The sequence below is a fragment of the Onthophagus taurus genome, chromosome 8 (genome assembly GCF_036711975.1).
Source record: "Onthophagus taurus isolate NC chromosome 8, IU_Otau_3.0, whole genome shotgun sequence".
Lineage (NCBI taxonomy): Eukaryota > Metazoa > Arthropoda > Insecta > Coleoptera > Scarabaeidae > Onthophagus > Onthophagus taurus.
Window position 1 is genome coordinate 19,515,243 of NC_091973.1, and position 18,797 is coordinate 19,534,039.

The 18,797-nt window shown below is 36.2% G+C and overlaps 5 protein-coding genes across 5 annotated transcripts; 2 read left to right on the forward strand and 3 right to left on the reverse strand.

Annotated features, from left to right (window-relative positions):
* The first annotated feature begins 214 nt into the window (after window positions 1–214).
* LOC139431368 (uncharacterized protein PF3D7_1120000-like) lies at window positions 215–1,513 on the forward strand. Its single transcript, XM_071199025.1, has one exon. The coding sequence runs from the start codon at window positions 215–217 to the stop codon at window positions 1,511–1,513; it is 1,299 nt and encodes a 432-aa protein (XP_071055126.1).
* Window positions 1,514–4,199: 2,686 nt separating this feature from the next.
* LOC139431369 (uncharacterized) lies at window positions 4,200–4,904 on the forward strand. The gene has a single exon (XM_071199026.1). It carries the CDS (start codon window positions 4,200–4,202, stop codon window positions 4,902–4,904), a length of 705 nt encoding a protein of 234 aa, XP_071055127.1.
* Window positions 4,905–8,619: 3,715 nt separating this feature from the next.
* On the reverse strand, window positions 8,620–11,321 carry LOC139431370 (uncharacterized). Its single transcript, XM_071199027.1, has 4 exons — window positions 11,204–11,321; window positions 10,276–11,049; window positions 9,432–9,956; window positions 8,620–9,386 (listed from the first exon to the last, which is right to left on the reverse strand). Exons 1-4 carry the CDS (start codon window positions 11,319–11,321, stop codon window positions 8,620–8,622), a joined length of 2,184 nt encoding a protein of 727 aa, XP_071055128.1.
* Window positions 11,322–14,684: 3,363 nt separating this feature from the next.
* On the reverse strand, window positions 14,685–15,215 carry LOC139431371 (uncharacterized). The gene has a single exon (XM_071199028.1). It carries the CDS (start codon window positions 15,213–15,215, stop codon window positions 14,685–14,687), a length of 531 nt encoding a protein of 176 aa, XP_071055129.1.
* An 860-nt stretch (window positions 15,216–16,075) lies between these two features.
* On the reverse strand, window positions 16,076–17,444 carry LOC139431372 (uncharacterized). The gene is made up of 2 exons (XM_071199029.1): window positions 16,245–17,444; window positions 16,076–16,090 (listed from the first exon to the last, which is right to left on the reverse strand). The coding sequence occupies exons 1-2, from the start codon at window positions 17,442–17,444 to the stop codon at window positions 16,076–16,078; spliced, it is 1,215 nt and encodes a 404-aa protein (XP_071055130.1).
* Between the last annotated feature and the right edge of the window lie 1,353 nt (window positions 17,445–18,797).

Sequence of the window (18,797 nt, forward strand, 5' to 3'; positions counted from 1 at the left end):
CTACTGGGCAGTTCAAAAAAGAAAAGAGAGAGTAAAAACGAGAGGTAGAAAGATAAAGAGAGAGAGAAAACTTAGCGAAAATTTTTATTATTAAAAAAATACGGTTCTTATTTTGGTAACTAATTTAAGCAAAAACATAAAACAGATCAGTAAAAGAGTTTTATAAAAGAACAATTCTCGTACGAAATTATTTATTTTAATAAACAAAAACATCATGTCTGAAGAAAGAGTAACACGAGGAAGAACTTTAGCGAAGGAAAAGACCAGAGATAGAGGTACAAGCAAGGAAACCTCGATAATAGCAGCCACCACTTCTTCGGGGGATAGAAAAGGAAAAAGTGAAGACCGAATCTTAATGGAATTTCTTAAACAAATGCAAGAAAATGTTAATGAAAATCAAAGAAAAAATAAAGAAAGAGCTGCTCAGGATAAAAAAGAAATGATGGATAATTTTAATGAAAAAGCAGAGGAAAGACAACGTATAGCTGAAGAAAGAGCAGAACAAAAAGCAGATGAAAGACAACGTATAGCTGAAGAAAGAGCAGAACAAAGAACAGAGCAAAATAAAAGAGAAATAATAGAATTATTAAAAAACAACCAACAACTAACAGACGAGAAATTAAACGAATATAAAAGTGAAGTAAACCATAAAATTGAAGAAACTAAACTAGAATTACAGAACAGTTTAAAGAGCTTATATGAAAATCAAGTTGGAATTGACGAAAAGATCAAAAAGATAGAAGAAAACCAAAATTGTACCGAGGCAAAGTTTGAAAGTCTCAACGAACTAAATTTCAAATTAAATAGAGACATTAATGAAATACAAACCAAAGTCCAAAAAGTAGACATACAACAAGAGAATATAAGTAAGGAATTAGTCGAGATAAAAGAACAAACTAGTTTACATCAAGATAAAATTCATAAAATAGAATATTATACGACCAGTTTAGAGGGAAAAATTGACAATGAAACCATTAATTTAAAAAGTTCACTTGAAAATTATAAAGGAGAAGAAAAACTTAAATTGGAATTACTGGAAAATGAACTTAAAAAATTAAAAAGAGTGCGAATAAATATCAATAATATTGACCAGAATAAAATCAATCCTTACTTAAAACCTGAAATGTGGCCCCGATTTAAAGGTAGTTCAGATAAACTTCAACCAATGACATACTTAAACAACATTATTAGACTGACTGAAGAAATTTCTGATCCCAAAATTATACTAAATTTGATCCGATTGACGTTGGAAGAAAGAGCTTTAGAATGGTTTGAAATGGTTCAAGAAAAATGTAACAGTTTAGAAGATTTCCAGAGAGAATTTGTTAATCAATATTGCAGTAGAAGTCAGCAGGATAGAGTTAAAGTACGACTGTTGATTGGGAAATACCGAGAAAATTATGGAAGTAGGGAAAACTACGCATGTGACATGTTTAATCGCTGTAAATTTGTAGAAGGATTAGACGAATCGACAATCACCAAATTTATTAAACCATTTTGTACTATCAGATAACCAATTACTCGTATGTCAGAACATAACGAAAATGACACAACTCATGGAAATTTTAAGACGATTGGATGACTTTAGTGAACAGCAAAGAAGGAAAAATAATATTTACAATAAACCTAAGTTAAGAAACGAAAACCACTATCCTAATCAACACGGAAATGGAAACAACAATAATAAAACTACTAACCTAAATAACAACAACAAAAACAATTACCATAACTACAACAATTACAACAAGAATAATTACAAAAATCACAATAACGAAAATAATTATAACTATAACTATAAAAATGAAAATCATAATGGAAATGGAAATAATTTTTCCAGAGGAAACAGAGATAATGAACATTATAACCGTAATTATCAACCAAATACATATAGACCACAAAATTATCCACGACTTGGATTTCAACCACGAGGACAGACAAATTTTAATCAGGGAAGGAATTCATTTGGACCAGATGAACGTACTCCAAATAATACTAATATAAACGTGATAAACACTCGCAGACAAGAAGATGATCGCTGGAATAAAGAAGAGGTGACCATTGCAGAGATACATGACCACGGTCAAAATGAAAAAAAAAAACGTCAAATTAACTAATGAACTACAAACAATTTTAAAAGAACCCGAAAATAAGATTCTATGTATTAACCAATTTAATTTAAACAACCCTAAGAAATTTTACGATAATCCACATAATTTTTTAAATTTTCCTGATGAAGAGGAAATCTTATATAATTTAATTCCAAAAATTGAAATACGAATTCGAAATTTAACCATAAAAGCAATTATCGACACAGCAGCAGAAATTTCACTAATAAATAAAGACATGGCATCGAAAATAGAAAATTTAGAAAACATTTTAGAAAAAATTAAGAAGATCGATTTAATAACGGCTGTTTGAATTCTTATAATTTTTATTACTTAGTTTTAGTTTTCAATTCGAATTTTCCTTTTCGTTCATAATTTCGTTCTTTTGTATGTTGTCTTTGTATTCATGTTACGCGTGCGTCTTGTCAAAAACCTGTATATTTGTAAAAATACCTGTATCGAGTCAGTCAGTCGATTAAAAGTCTTGAAAAGAGCGTGAATTTCGTCGTTTTATTGAATACATCAAGTTATAAGTTTTGTTGAGTTTCGAGTGAAAAAAGAGGACATTTTCGTTTAATTCGATAAGTATAAAACTTTCAATTTTTGAATTATTCTAAACATTTGGTCCTTCGAGCCGGATCCTCGAATAAACGCGAAAATAAATTCGTGGAGGTGCGTGCAATTATACCGGTTCAGTTTCAATAACAATTTCGATTTATTTTAAGATTAATTTTTCGGTGCGCAATTTCTTATTCTTTTTCGTTTTTTTTTTTTTTTTTAACAAGACTTTACTTAAAATTGTTGAAACCCAATCCAAAACTGAATTGAATGCGCTTTTCGAGCAACAAAATGACTTTTACGGCTCTATTTCTCGCGTCGTGGAAAATACAAAAAAAATGGGTAAAAATAATTGGACATTAAATAATCTTCAAAGTCGTCTTGATCGACTGGAAGCAACTTGGAATGAATTTTTTAATCTTCATAAACGGTTAATTCAATATAAAGTCGAATATGCTGATACCGTGTATTTTTCGGACGATTTATTTTCGGCTTGTGAAGAGACATATATTGAATCTAGAGCATTTCTTCTTGATTCTATTCGGTCGTTTAAGGGATCTTCTTCAGCGGGATCGGTTCGCAGTGTTAGGCCCGTGCAATCAGCTCCACCACCAATCGTCGATCCCTCAATACAACAACCGGTTCCACCGATTGCTACGGCAACACCGTCGTTTTTGTTTTCAAGACAATTACCACAAATAAAATTGCCTACTTTCGACGGTAACTACAATAACTGGCCCCAATTTTATGACTTATTTTCCTCAATGATTTATTCAAACGTTGGAAATTCTAATGTTGAAAAATTTCATTATTTGAAAATGAGCCTTGTTAACGAACCATCACAATTATTAAAAAATTTGTTGGTAACTAATGACAACTTTCAACGTGCGTGGACATTGCTGATCGAACGATACGAAAATCGTCGAGTTATGGTGGATGCGCAATTGACCTTACTGTTGTCAGCACGTTCGATTAAATCTGAATCAGCTTCCGAATTGAGGAGACTTCTCGGGGAAGTTAAAGAGGCTTTAGGAGCATTAGAATCTTTGGGATGTTACATACGGGCTTTCTTGCGCGCCTTACTTAGCGATTCGTTGCATTCGTCAAATCGCGGACGAACATTCTTCTAGTCAACCTCTCGGCACAACGGTACTTTTGCGGGATACTTATGTTGACGATATCCTCCCTGGGGCAAATGACATTGATGACGTACAGGAAGTCATATTTCAACTAAATCAAGTATTGAAACTGGGCGGTTTTAAAGCGCGTAAGTGGACTTCGAATCATTCCGAATCATTAACGAATCTATCTCCTGAACTGATCGCAAAGAGTAACACTCTAGATATTGATAACGATCACTCTCCCCGCGCTCTCGGGCTTCATTGGGACAACGTCGACGATCAATTTTTGTTTCGTTTGAACGATTTTCGAGAATTTTCGGGTCAGGTTACAAAACGTTCCGTTCTTTCGTTTATTGCCCGACTATTTGATCCTCTAGGCTGGCTATCTCCGCTGATAGTTACAGCAAAAATCTTCATGCAGGATCTATGGATCCGAAAGCTTGATTGGGACGAGTCGTTACCAAATGACTTAGCTCTAAAATGGACTTCTTTTCTAAACGATATTCGCACTATTCCAGCAATTCGAGTACCACGGTGGCTTGGAATAGAACAAAACGTTACGTCCATTGAACTACACGGTTTCGCGGATGCTTCTAATGCTGCTTTTGGGGCGGTCGTTTACCTTCGTGCGTTTGGGGATTCGGATGTTCGAGTTTCGATTATCTCTTCTAAAACGAAAGTGGCACCATTGAAAACCGTTACCATACCGCGGCTCGAATTGTGCGCGGCTGTGCTTCTTGTGCGGTTGGTGAGACGCGTGATCCGTGCTTTAGACTTACAAAGTGTCCCCGTTCATCTTTGGAGTGACTCCACAGTAGCACTTTCATGGATATGTAGTCATCCTGGCAGGTGGAAGGACTTCATCCGAAACAGAATAATCGAAAATCAGGACCTGTCTCAAGCTAAATGGTCTTACGTTCCAAGTCAGGATAACCCTGCCGATCTTGCATCACGAGGAGTCCCCATTCGTCAACTCCAAGGCGAAACACTATGGTGGACAGGACCTTCTTGGCTGTCTCTACCTTCATCATATTGGCCTTGCATTCGACCAACAATATCATCGGAGGCAGATCGCGAGCGACGACGTTCCATTTCAGTGACTCATACAGCATCTCCTTAGCACGGCTGGAACTTAAAGAATAAATATTCAACGTTGAATAAACTTCTTCGCATCACCGCCTGGTGTTTCAAATATTTAAAAAAATCTAAGTCTTGTTCTGTTGTAGGCATTCTTACTCCCGATGAAATTAACCATGCAATGATGTTTTGGGTCCATGAATGCCAGCAACTTTATTTTCCTAATGAAATTCGAACTCTTCAGGACGGACAAACAATTCAGAGATCCAGTCGGTTGTACAAGCTTACTCCGTTTCTGGACGGTGAGGGATTCTTGCGGGTTACGGGCCGTCTTCGGTTTGCGTCACTGGACTGGGACGAGAAGCATCCCCTCATTTTGCCCAAGCAATCTAGGATAACTAACATGGAGGTACGCAGCTGACTCTGTCTTCATTGAGACGTCGTTTCTGGATAGTCGGCGGCCGTGTTCCTGTTCGATCTTTCATTCAGCGCTATATAATATGTGCCAGACATCGAGTAGAAGCTAGTCAACAACTTATGGGACAACTGCCTCCTTCAAGAGTCACGCCATCTAGACCGTTCACACATACCGGAGTTGACTACGCAGGGCCATTTCAGCTTCGAACATTTCGAGGTCGGAATGGTAAGATATATAAAGGATATCTGATACTTTTTGTATGTTTAGTTAATTTCAACGGACTATACAACTTCGGGATTCTTGGCGGCATACAAGCGTTTTTCTGGGCGTCGTGGTCTTTGTAGATGCCTATACAGCGATTGCGGTACCAATCTCATTGGCGCAGACCGAGAGCTGCGATCATTGTTTTCTGCTGCTTCCAAAGAGTAGAGACACATGGCCGGTGTTCTGGGTGATGACGGTACTCAGTGGCGATTCAATCCTCCTGCTGCCCCGCACTTTGGGGGAAAGTGGGAGGCTGGCGTTCGTTCTGTCAAGACGCATCTAAAGAAAATTGTTGGTTCGACGCTGCTCACCTACGAAGAGTTTTCCACCGTCCTCATACAGATCGAGGCAGTTCTGAACTCGAGACCTCTTTGCTCACTATCCGAAGATCCCAACAACTATGAAGCTTTGACTCCTGCTCATTTTCTGGTTGGATCATCGTTAAATGTTGTTCCAGAGCCATCTCTAGCAGACGAAAATATGTCTCGACTTTCACGTTGGCAACTTCTTCGAAGAATGGTGGAAGATTTCTGGAAGCATTGGCAGAAATTCTATTTGCAGTCACTTCAAAATTCAACAAAATGGTATGAACAACGAAATATTCCTTCGATTGGTAGCTTGGTACTTGTCAAAGATGAAAGACTCCCCCCTGCAAAATGGATGATGGCGCGAGTTCAACAGTTGCATTCCGGTAGTGATGGCAATATTCGTGTGGCTACTATAAAAACAGCAACTACGACGCTTACTCGCCCTCTAGTAAAATTGTGTTTGCTTCCTTGTTAATTGTAATAATACGTTTATTTTTATGTTAATTCTTTTCTATTTCAATCAGTTTAATTTCATTTTGTTTTTCTTTAGTTGAATTTATATGTTACTGTATTCAACACATTCATATATTTTGTAATTGTAATTCAAGTTTTCTATGCAAAATTCACTTATTCTTTTGATTTATTTGTTTCGATCGTTCCACCTAAAATATTCAATGTTCTGTTGTTCATTATTCAAATTTCTTATTGCCAAAGTGTTTGGCAAGGCGGGCGGAATGTTTGAATGTATATTTGTAAAAATACCTGTATCGAGTCAGTCAGTCGATTAAAAGTCTTGAAAAGAGCGTGAATTTCGTCGTTTTATTGAATACATCAAGTTATAAGTTTTGTTGAGTTTCGAGTGAAAAAAGAGGACATTTTCGTTTAATTCGATAAGTATAAAACTTTCAATTTTTGAATTATTCTAAACAACGGCAAAAAAGAAGAAAATGGGACAGATAGGAGAGAAAATTTTTGTTAATGTAATCATCAAAGATAAAGCTTATTTAATGGAATTTTACATATTTGAAGGAATGACACACGATTGTTTAATAGGGATAGATAACATCAAAAGAAACGACATGATCTTAAATTTTGAAGAAAATTATTTAGAAATAAAAGGGAATAAAATGGAATTTGATTCAATCGTAGCAACAGAAATTTTAGTAATTGAGGAAAAGTTGAAAGAAGAAAAAAAGGAAATAGAACGAGGTTTCGAGAAAGAAAAGAAATATGAGTTAATAAGTGATAATAAAAGGATTAATTATATAAACAAAAGTGAATTATATGAAAATGAATTCGATGAAAATGATTATTATGATATTAAAAATGAGTATTATGAGGAAAATGAAGTAAAAGATAAAAATAAAATAAAAAGTGAAATTATTGCTGAAGAAAATAAAATTGAGCACATAGAAAAGTTAATAAAAGAGTTAGAATTGGAAGATGAATGTAAAGAGAATTTGAAAGAAATGCTACTAAGATATTCTATAATCTACAATGAAGAAATAACGTTTGCCAAAGGTTATGAATACAAGATTTTGATAGAAGATGAAACACCTTTGAAAAGTAATAGTTATCCCATACCATTCCATTATCGTGAACAAGTAACTTACGAAATAAACAAATTAATCGACCAACAGATTATCGATAGATCAACATCATATTTTATAAGTCCTATCGTTATAGAAAAGAAATCAGACAATAGCCTTCGAATTTGTCTTGATGCCAGAGAAATTAACAAGCGTATAAAACCAGGGTTTGAAACACCACAAACTATAGACATCCTGACTGCTAAATGTGGAAAAAGCAAAATTTATACAAAAATCGACTTAAAATCAGCTTTTTGGTTAATCAAACTAGAAGAAGAATCTAAGAAATTTTGTGCTTTCAACATAAATGGAAACATTTATCAATTTAAAGTCGCAACTTTTGAGTTAAAATGTAGTCCATCGGCATTAATAAGGTTCCTACATAGAATTTTAAACGAATTTGAGAGTTTTTGCATACATTATTTCGATGACATATTGATATTTTCCGAGACCATTGAAGAACATATGATACATTTACAAATTATATTGTCTACCTTAGCTGAAAACGGTATGAAAGTGAATATCCAAAAATCAAAATTTTTTCAAAAAGAAGTCAAATATTTAGGCCATTTAATCAACGAACAAGGAATAAAATTAGACCCAGAAAGAGTAAAACAAATCCAAAATTTTCCGAGACCAAAAAAGATAAGAGATGAGAGGTTTCTTAGGACTTTTAAATTACTATCATCGATTTATTCCTAAATATGCCGAGAAAATTTTACCTCTACTTCGTTTATTGAAGAAAAATGTAGTTTCGAGATGGGCGGACTGACAGGTAACTACACATTAGAAACAGGACTCTGTAACCAACGGAAAACGGAAGAAGGCATAGTGCTTCATTATTGTACCGCGGCGCCGCGACCTTCAATCTAGAAGGGGTACCAAACGCGGGTTGAATACAGAATTGTAGATCAGAATTCCCCTAAATGAAAATCAGCTGAATGATTCAGCGAAATGAAAATATGCGCAATGAAATTAAGTGACTGTATTGTAAAGTATTTGAATGCTAAAGTTGCCAGTAAAAGGAACAAATACAGTGTACATAGTGAAATGAATCGGTTATTAATATGTGTTGAACGAAAATTAAAGTTTGAACGTAAGTACTCATAGAATTCACATTAAAAATAGAAAATTTTACGTTAACAATATGCAAGGAAATTGTTAATTTTTTTTTTTTTTTTAACAAGGAAGTAAACATAATTTCACCAATGGTCGAACTAAAGTGGTAGTTGAAGTCTTTATGGTAGCTACGCGTACCAAACCATCCTTTCCAGGATGAAGCTCAGTTATTCTTGCTAGAAGCCATTTCGAAGGGGGCAATCGCTCGTCCTTAACTAGTACCAAATCTCCAATAGCCGGTAAGTTTTTTCCCTTGAACCATTTAGTTGAGTTTTGTACAGATTGAAGATAGAAATCTTTCCACCTCTTCCAGAATTCCTCAACCAAACGTCGGAGATGTTGATATCGAGTGAGGCGGGATACCTTTTCATCCAGAAGAGACGGCTCAGGCACTACGGAACCAGATGATCCGATTAAGAAATGGGATGATGTTATTACATCGTAGTTACTCGGATCATCTGAAACAGCACAAAGTGGTCTCGAATTTAAAATAGCCTCAATCTCAATTAGAACAGTTGTAAATTCTTCGTAGGTTAGTAGAGTGGAGCCGACAACTTTTCTAAGATGGTTTTTCACGGATCGGACCCCAGCCTCCCACTTTCCACCAAAATGAGGTGCTGCAGGTGGGTTGAATTTCCACCCAGTTCCATCCTTGGAAGCCGCGGAGAACAACGATCTCAATTCTCGATCCGCGCCGACGAGGTTGGTTCCGCAATCGCTGTATAAACACTGGCATAATCCACGGCGTGCAGTAAAACGCTTATAGGCTGCCATGAATCCAGCGGTCGAATAGTCAGTAGCCACCTCCAAGTGGATTGCCGAGGTGGCTAAACAAACAAACAGTATTAAATAGCACTTATAAGATTTACAACCTCGTCCGCGAAATGTTGTCAATAAAAAGGGACCAGCATAGTCGACTCCTGTATGCAAAAACGGCCTCGATGGAATTACGCGTGCGGGCGGTAGCTGTCCCATCAATTGTTGGCTGGTCTCGGCTCGGAGTCTCACGCAAACGATACATTGTTGGATGAATGATCGTACCGGAATCCGTCCTCCAACTATCCAAAACCGTCGCCTTATGTAGGACAAAGTGAGCTGAGTACCACCATGAAAAGTCCTCCGATGATGTGAATCGATGATTAATGTTGTCAGATGAGAAGTCTTTGGAATTATCATCGGATGTTTCTCGTCCCAATCAAGAGAAGCGAATCGGAGGCGTCCAGTAATTCTCAGGATGTCATTACCATCAATAAACGGGGTGAGTCGAAATAAAGGGCTTGATTTGGATATCGGTTTTCCGGCCTTAAGATCATGAATTTCCTGTTGAAATTGAATTCGTTGTTCCTCGCGAACCCAAAACAAAAGAGCAAAATCAATCTCAGCAGGAGAAAGCGAGCCTGAAACAGAGTCTCTTTTAAGTTTATTAACAAATCGAAAACACCAAGCAGTTATTCGTAAAAATTTGATGGAAGATGAGTATTTGGTTTTCAAACCCCAGTTCGAAACGGCACCAACATGAGCAGTCACTCTGGAACGTCTTTCATTATCAGCGTCTGGTGAAGAAGAAGGTCGTAGAGAAGGCCAGCGGGTGGACGATTGGGAGAGCCAAGAAGGTCCGCGCCACCAGAGGGAGTTGTCCTGAAGTTGTAAAGCAGGAACTCCACGGGAAACCAAGTCGGCGGGGTTGTCCTTGGTTGAAACGTGAGACCAGCGGGCCTCGGGCAAGTCCTGGATCATCAACCACACGCAAGTAAACGACCGCACCGAACGCACGAACTGAAGCATCAGCGAATCCGTGGATCTCTACGGAATTGGTATTATTATGAGTACCAATCCAACGCGGAACGCGAATAGCAGGGACATTGTGAAAGTCTTTTAAAAAGGAGATCCAATTTTTAGTTAGATCAGAAGGGAACTCCTCGTCCCAATCGAGACCAAGGATCCAGAGTTCTTGCATGTAGATCTTCGCGGTGATTATAAATGGCGATAATAAACCGAGGGGATCATACAAACGCGCGATGAAGGAAAGGACCGACCGTTTGGTAAGTCTATTCAAAGTTTCACTCGCTTGACTCAACACGAACAAAAATTCATCAGTTTCATTGTTCCAGATCAATCCCAAAGCCCTTGGGGCATCATCCCCTCTTAAATCTACTGTTACGGTATGAGAATCATCGCTTGGGGAAAGCTGTACGAGAACGTCTGGATGGTTCGACATCCACTTCCGAGCATGAAAGCAGCCCGCCATAACAATCGTTTGTACTTGAGATATGACTTTCTGGGCTTCAGAAACACTATCAGCACCTGACAAAATATCGTCGACGTAGGTATCCTTCAGAAGAATCGCTGCACCATTTGGTTGATCACTGGAATGTTGCTCTGCTAACAGACGAAGACAACGAATAGCCAAAAACGGAGCGCAATTTAAACCGTAAGTGACTGTGGTCAATTCGTAAGTTTTTATTTCTTCCGAAGGGCTATCTCGCCAAACTATTTGTTATGTATGTACGGTTTATATAAATACACCTTGTAAACTTAAACACATTTATTTAATGTTTATATTCATTGAATAACAAACGTTACAAACTACTCTCATAATGGTTGCGTACATACTGATTGTCTTTGTTTTTCTCATTCCGTGTACCGCCCTCTATGCTTAATCCTCTACAACTATATCCGTTGCCTAGTAACTTAACGTATCTAACATCTCTCTTCCTTAATAATACAAGACCAAGTAATGTAACTAAAACTAAATTAATCATGGTAATAACGAATGCACAACGATTTAATGCAAATAATAATCTTTAAACTTATTAGGTAATTTTACATTTCTACGTACTCTTTCGTTCGTTTCGCCTGATATAGGAACATTTTCTAAATCTGATTCAACAGTTTCATTTTGTGGTATGGGTTGAGCCTGCGCTACAGTCCTATCCGGTTCTTCATGTTCTATACTATAATAATCTATTTCTGAATTTAACTCTTCATGATCTCTAACGTTCTGGCCACATTTTCTTAATTGATCTACATGTCTCTTCCATATTTTATTGTTAACTAGTTCGATTGTATAATGCAATTTTCCAATTTTGTGTAATATTTTTCCTAGTATCCATTTTCTTTTTCCTGTGTAATTCCTACATAACACTTTTTCCCCCTCCGAGAAAATTCGAATCTTCTTATTGTCATTTACCCTTATTTTCGGTTTCTCTTCAGGTAGTATCAAATCCAATTTAGTTCTAATTCGTCTTCCGAACATCAATACTGAAGGTGATTCCTTCGTTTCTTGATGTGGCATGATTCTGTATTGTAGTAATAATTGATTCAATTTCATTTGTAAACTTTCATTGGTTGCATTTAAATTTCTTAAACCTTTCTTTAACGTTTGTACAAATCTTTCCACCTGTCCGTTTGTTGATGGATGATAAGGTGCTGTGAATTTTGAAATAATTCCATTCTGTCTCAAAAAGTTCTGAAAATCCAGTGAATGAAATGTGGTTCCATTATCTGAAACCACAACCTTCGGTAATCCAAACATTGAAAAGATCTCCCTACATGTTTTAATTGTTGATTCCGTCTTTATAATGTCCATAACGTACACAAACGGGTATTTTGAAAATGCATCAACCAAAAGAAAGAAATATTTCCCCATGAATGGACCAGCAAAATCGATATGAACTCTGTGAAAAGGTTTATTTGCCGGTTCCCATACATAAACTTCTACCTTAGACGAATTCGTTAAACTACAATTTGTACAATCCTTAACCAACTCTTCTATATTTGAATCAATATTTGGCCACCAACAAATCCCTCGTGCCAGTCCCTTCATTTTCACAACTCCGAAATGACCCTCATGTAATTCTGTTAATATTTTCACTCTTAATTTGTTAGGAATAACTACCCTATGTCCCCTCATCAATATACCTTGTTGTAAATTAAATTCATGTTGATTTATATGAAATCTATCATTTTCTGGAATCTCCTGACCACTTTGTAATTTTTTTATAATTTTTTTGTAATTGACTATCTTTCTTAGTTTCGTAAACAAGTTGCTCTAATGTGACTGGTAACGTTTCTATTGTCTGAATTTGGAAAACATCTATGACATCACAGTCCATTGAACTTTGTTCAACCGGCAACCGTGATAAACAGTCTACATTAGCATGATCTTTAGTATTTCTGTATTTAATGTTGTAATTAAAACCTTGTAAATACAGTGCATAATGTTGCATTCTCATTGCAGAATAAATTGGCAAACTTTTTGTCGGTGAAAAAATTTGAACCAAAGGTCTATGATCTGTTACAAGCGTAAATGTATTTCCGTACAGATATTGATGGAATTTTTTTACAGCAAATATTATTGCATAAGCCTCTTTATCTATTTGGGAATACTTTCGTTGTGTCTCTGAAAGCGTTTGTGAAGCATACAGAATCACTCTTTCGTCCCCATTATGGTAAATATGTGAAAGTACTGCCCCAACACCATACGGACTAGCATCGGTTGCCACTGTAATTGGCAATTTTGGATTGAAATGTACTAAAAATTTAGGACATTGAAAATTTTTCTTTGCATTCTCAAAACTTTGTTGGCACTCTTTAGTCCATTTAAATATTGTATTTTTATGTAGTAATCTATTCAATGGATATAGAATTGAACTTAAATTTGGAATAAATCTTCCATAATAGTTAATCAACCCGATAAAAGCTCTCACCTCTTGTATATTAGTAGGTCTAGGCATTTTATTAATTGCTTCAATTTTTTTAGGTGATTTCTCTATACCGTTTTTTGTTATAATGTAACCACAATACTCTATCCTATCTTTGAAAAACTCACTTTTTTCTTTATTAATTTTAATATTGTACTTGTTAAAACGTTCAAAAACTTCTTGTAGGGTCTGTAAATGTTGTTCTTGAGTTTTCCCAGTAATTTTTATATCATCCAGAAACACTGTAACTCCTGGAATACCTTGTAATATAGTTTCCATAGAACGTTGCCAGATAGCTGGAGCCGCTGCTACACCGTAAAGCAATCTGCTACATTTGTATAACCCTTTATGTGTACTCAATGTTAAAAGATGTCTACATTCAGGTTCAATTTCTAACTGTAAATATGCATTTTGAAGGTCTATTTTTGTGAATGAAATACCCCCAGCCATGTCAGAAAACAACTCGTCAATGGTGGGTAAGGGATGTTCATCTACTACAAGATTAGCGTTAATTGTAACTTTAAAATCTCCACACAACCTAATTTTGTTGTTAGCTTTCAATACCGGCACGACAGGAGTAGCCCATTCTGAACCATTAACTTTTTCAAGTATACCCTGTTGTTCCAATCTGTCTAATTCTTGCTCTACTAATGGTAATAATTTAAAAGGAACTCTGCGTGCTTTAATAAATTTGGGTGTAACATCTTCCTTTAATTGTAATTTTGCTGTTAACCCCTTAATTTTTGAACCATCTATTTCAAATAATGGTTTGTACTTATTAAATAAGGTTTGTAACTCAGTTTGTACATCTACTTTATTTACATTACTAAATTGTAGTAAATTAAGTTGCCGAATCCATTCCGTTCCCAACAAAGGTTCTTTATTATCCTCCGTAAGATACATATTCAAATTATACGAGTTATTATTATAATTTACCTTAATTGTTGCATACCCTGCCACTTTTAAGCTTGTATTACAAAATGAAACTAATTTTATTGAAGTTTGTTTTATTTCGTATCCAGGGTAACTTTGTTTAAAAAGTTGCTCACCCATTAATGTAACCGCTGAACCGCTGTCAATCTCGAAATTTACCAGTTTCTTTCCGATAGGTATCCGAATATGGTATTTATCTCTGTAATGTACATCTTCCGTCTTAATTTGACATACTTCTTCGACCATCTTCACCTTCGCCATGCAGACCTTGCGCAGGTGACCCTTTTTACCACATTTTGAACACTGTATATTTAAATTAAGTGAACATTTTGTTGCTAAATGTTCACCCCCACACCTGTAACATGCGATATTGAATTTATTAATATTATTTTCCTTACAATATTTATTTTTATTTTGAAATTTGAACTTATTATTCGATTTTGTAATTTGTTTGTGTTCCTTAACTCCTTTGACTTCCGTGAAAGGAGTTCAAAGGAACGTCTTTTCGGTAGTTTCCATACTCGTTGAAATTTCTAATGCTTTTTCCAGGGATAAATCCTTGGTTTCCAAAAGCCGGGCTTGAATTCTCTTTGAAAGAAGTCCAAAAATCAACTGATTTCGTACTGCTTTTTCCAAGTAGTCACTAAACTTGCAATTTATGCTCAGTTTTTGTAGAGCGTGACAAAATTCTTGTATCGTTTCTCCCTCTCTTTGTTTCCGGGATTGAAATCGAAAAATTTCCGCAACTTCTAGTGGCGCTGGTGAGTAGAAACCTTGTAACATTTCCACAATTTCATTGTATTTCTTTGTGTCCGGTTCTTGTGGAGCCATTTTGTCGCACAAAATGTCGTATGCTTCCGCCCCCATATAATGCAGTAAATAAAATACCTTCATATCTTCAGGTGTTTTGAAAACCTTGAACGCTCCTTCTAACCGTCGAACCCATCGTCCCCACGTTGTTGTGGTTTGATTGAACGTATCAATCGTAAATGTTTGCATCGTAGAAATACCGGTCGCCATTTTTTTTTTTTATTTCTTCTTTTTTTCTTCTCTTTTCGTACCTTCTTAACTCCAATCCTCGTCGCCACTTTGTTATGTATGTACGGTTTATATAAATACACCTTGTAAACTTAAACACATTTATTTAATGTTTATATTCATTGAATAACAAACGTTACAAACTACTCTCATAATGGTTGCGTACATACTGATTGTCTTTGTTTTTCTCATTCCGTGTACCGCCCTCTATGCTTAATCCTCTACAACTATATCCGTTGCCTAGTAACTTAACGTATCTAACACTATTCGTTGGTAATGTAAATCATCGGAATGGATCTTAATTTGGCGATACATCTTTTCCAGATCACAAGCAAATACGATTCTATGTCTTCGCCAACGAAGAAGAACATCGACCAACTCGGTCTGCAACTTGGGTCCAATGTGCAAACAATCATTCAGTGTAATACCGTTAGAAGTTTGAGCTGATCCATTAAAAACTACTCTTAATTTCGTGGTTGTACTTGACTCGCGAATAACACCGTGGTGAGGTAAGTAATAATTCGGAATATTTGCATTCGTTGATATGGGCATCATGTGTCCAAGCGAAACATACTCATTCATAAATTCGTGATACGAAGCTGAAAGGTTTTCATTTTTCAGAAATCGGTGTTCCAAACGATAAAAGGAGCTCACTGCGAGATCATAAGAACTTCCGAGTGTTGATGGGGATTTTTTGAAAGGTAACCGCACCATGAAACGACCGTTAACTTCGCGAGAATATGTCCGAAGGAAGTGATTTTCGCAATCACGTTCATCTGATGATAATCGGTGTTCAGGAAGGGAATCGTCTTCTTGTTTCCAGAATCTTTGAATAGTCTCAATCAGAGCTCGGTCAACTGAACATTGAAACCCGTAAACAGTGTTGTTAGTTGCAGCCGGACAATCGATCGCTCCAAAAAGAATCCAGCCAATAGAAGTTTCTTGTGCAACCATGAGATTGTTATTGAATTTTTTAATTTGATTTAAAAGAATCTTGAAATAAAACTGTACCCCAAGGATTAGGTCGATTCGTTTATCGCACTCAAAATCTGGATCGGCTAAAGGAAGATTCTTCACCTGAACTGGTAAGTTATTTGACAATCGCGTTGGAAGATAAGTTGTTAGTTTTGGTAACACCAATGTTTCTTCAAGAAATGAAATTGAAGGATTCAATTGAGACACTAATTTAATGGAAACAAGTCCGTTTGAAGTACATGTGCGTTTTGAGCCAACTCCATTAATAGGAACACAAGCTGCACGTCTAGGAAGGTGTAACTGTTGAGCCAGTGATTCACTGATAAACGACACTTCCGACCTTTGGTCAATCAATGCGCGGACTGTAAAGGATTCATCATGGAGAGACAAAACTTGTATTAAAGCAGTAGCTAGTAAAACCGGAGTGTTTATGTGAAGCGAATGTACTGTATGACTTGTTGAAGGCAAATTTGATGTGTTAGTAGCAAGAGGTTTCGATATAACTGTTGAAGGTTTGTTTAATTTTTCTGGAGGAAGTTCGTGTAAAACTGTATGATGTTGATCTTGGCAGATTCTGCACCTTTTTTCGCTTTTACAAGTTGTAATGGAATGAAAGCCAAGACAATTATAACAAAGTTTCTTCCCTATGACGAATTCGGATCGTTGTTTTGGATTTTTTGAGAGAAAATTTTGGCATCGGGACAAGTAATGTGGATTGTTACACAACGCACAACGAGAAGTGTAAGGTGAGGCATTATGCGATTTGACATGAAAATTTTTCGAATTTTTTAGTCCAATATTGATATTTGTAGGTTTTTTGCTAAAATTTTTCTCGATAGCCTCGAGAGTTAATACACGCGACGAAAGGAACTCAAGTAATTCGCTGTACTTAGAGGGATTTCGATGATCGCCAACGGACTTTTCCCAATCCTTGATGGAATCTTGATCGAGTTTCTTGACAACCAAATAAACCAGTAGGGGGTCCCAGTGCTTGATATCGCAACCCAAGGACTCTAAAGCTGCTAAAGCTTCTTCGATTTCAGCGATAAGGCGACTTAGTTCTGATGCGGATTCGTTTTTGATATTTTTAGTGTTAAATAAACGTGCCACCTGAGTATCGACTAAAATTAGAAGATTTTCGTAGCGATGGACAAGCAACTTCCAGGCTCTATCAAAATTATCGTTAGTAATTGAAAGATTTTTAACTAATTGAGCTGGTTCATCCACCAAACTCATTTTTAGATACTGGAACTTTTCTACCCCGGAAAGATTTGGATTCTTGGAGACCATTGTAACAAATAAATCGCGAAACTGAGCCCATTCCGCGTAAGCTCCGTTAAAAACAGGCAAGCTAATACGAGGCAATTGACGAGGTTGCAACGTTGTACTGGTGTCAGTCGAGACGTTGGTCGGTGGAGGAGATGGAGATGCAGGGGTTTCTAGCTCTCAGAGGAACTCGAAGATAGCTCCTTTAGCTTCGATATAAGCTTCTTCACATGAAGTGAAAACATCCTCTTTGAAATAAACCGTTTCGGAAAGAGTAGTACGATATTGGAGCAGGAATAAATGATTTGTTTTGAATTCTTCCCAACACTCAGCTAACCTCTCTAATCGCGCTTGAACGATACCGACAGTTCTTTTTGGCAATGCTAATTTTTTAATATTCGTGATAGTACGCGAAATCGAACCGAATAAGTCATTTTGACGTTCGAATACAGATTCTGAGTCCTTTTCTCTATCACCGGACTTTGACATCGCAAATCAGAATAAATGGAAAAACACGGTAATATAGTCTTTATTATTAGAATGTGAATCAATAAGACACAAGACGCGCGCGGATTATTGTTCGAGTACAGTTGCAACGCTTTCAAAGAAATAATGAAGGAGATAATAAATCCCAGAAACGTTAAGCACGACACAAACGATTAAAATTCGCGGTCCGAACAACTGAACTGTCTTGTGAATTGTTTAAAATTGTTTAATTATTAATATCACTATAAGTTCCCTTTTTAGAAGGGGGAAGTTAGCGTTTTAAATGGAAAAACCCGACCGAGCGAGACCTTTAATATGGCCGTCGAAGATCACGCTGTCTTTTAATTTTTATCGTGAAAAATTGACAAAATTCGATTTTCGATTCGATAGCGAGATGCATCCGGCTCGAAGGACCAAAATGTTTATTAATTTTGCGAATTATTCGTAATTGTTCTCTTATTAATTTTATAACTCACTGACCTTTAAATTCTGGACGGGTTTTTAACTTCCAAAACGCTTGAAGACTGGACAACAAGAGGATTTATTAAGAACAGGACATCGAATATATACCGTACAAACAGGTTTACAAATGGTCGAATTTCGAATATTTACAACAAATAACATGAAATATATACAACAAATAAGGTTTTATAATACATTTATGTACAACGCGGGTTGCGAGTTAAGGCAACGAAATAAAGAAATTAAAAAAAAAAAAGGTTGAAATGTAATTAAAATAATAATTAATATTATATATAAAAAAAATAAACGTAAAGTTCTGAACAAAGAAGCTTTCCAAAATATCAAGAAAAATTTCATTAATCAATTGCTCTTATT

Bases quoted from the DNA above. Each gene is read 5' to 3' on its own strand.
- LOC139431368 (XM_071199025.1), top strand. From the start codon at position 215: ATGTCTGAAGAAAGAGTAACACGAGGAAGAACTTTAGCGAAGGAAAAG.
- LOC139431369 (XM_071199026.1), top strand. From the start codon at position 4,200: ATGCAGGATCTATGGATCCGAAAGCTTGATTGGGACGAGTCGTTACCA.
- LOC139431370 (XM_071199027.1), bottom strand. From the start codon at position 11,321: ATGATTAATTTAGTTTTAGTTACATTACTTGGTCTTGTATTATTAAGG. The intron at 9,957-10,275 runs GCCCGCTGGTCT...ACTCTGTTTCAG, and splicing joins TGATCCAGGACTTGCCCGAG to GCTCGCTTTCTCCTGCTGAG. The intron at 9,387-9,431 runs GTTGTAAATCTT...TTGTTTGTTTAG, and splicing joins GACAACATTTCGCGGACGAG to CCACCTCGGCAATCCACTTG.
- LOC139431371 (XM_071199028.1), bottom strand. From the start codon at position 15,215: ATGGCGACCGGTATTTCTACGATGCAAACATTTACGATTGATACGTTC.
- LOC139431372 (XM_071199029.1), bottom strand. From the start codon at position 17,444: ATGAGTTTGGTGGATGAACCAGCTCAATTAGTTAAAAATCTTTCAATT.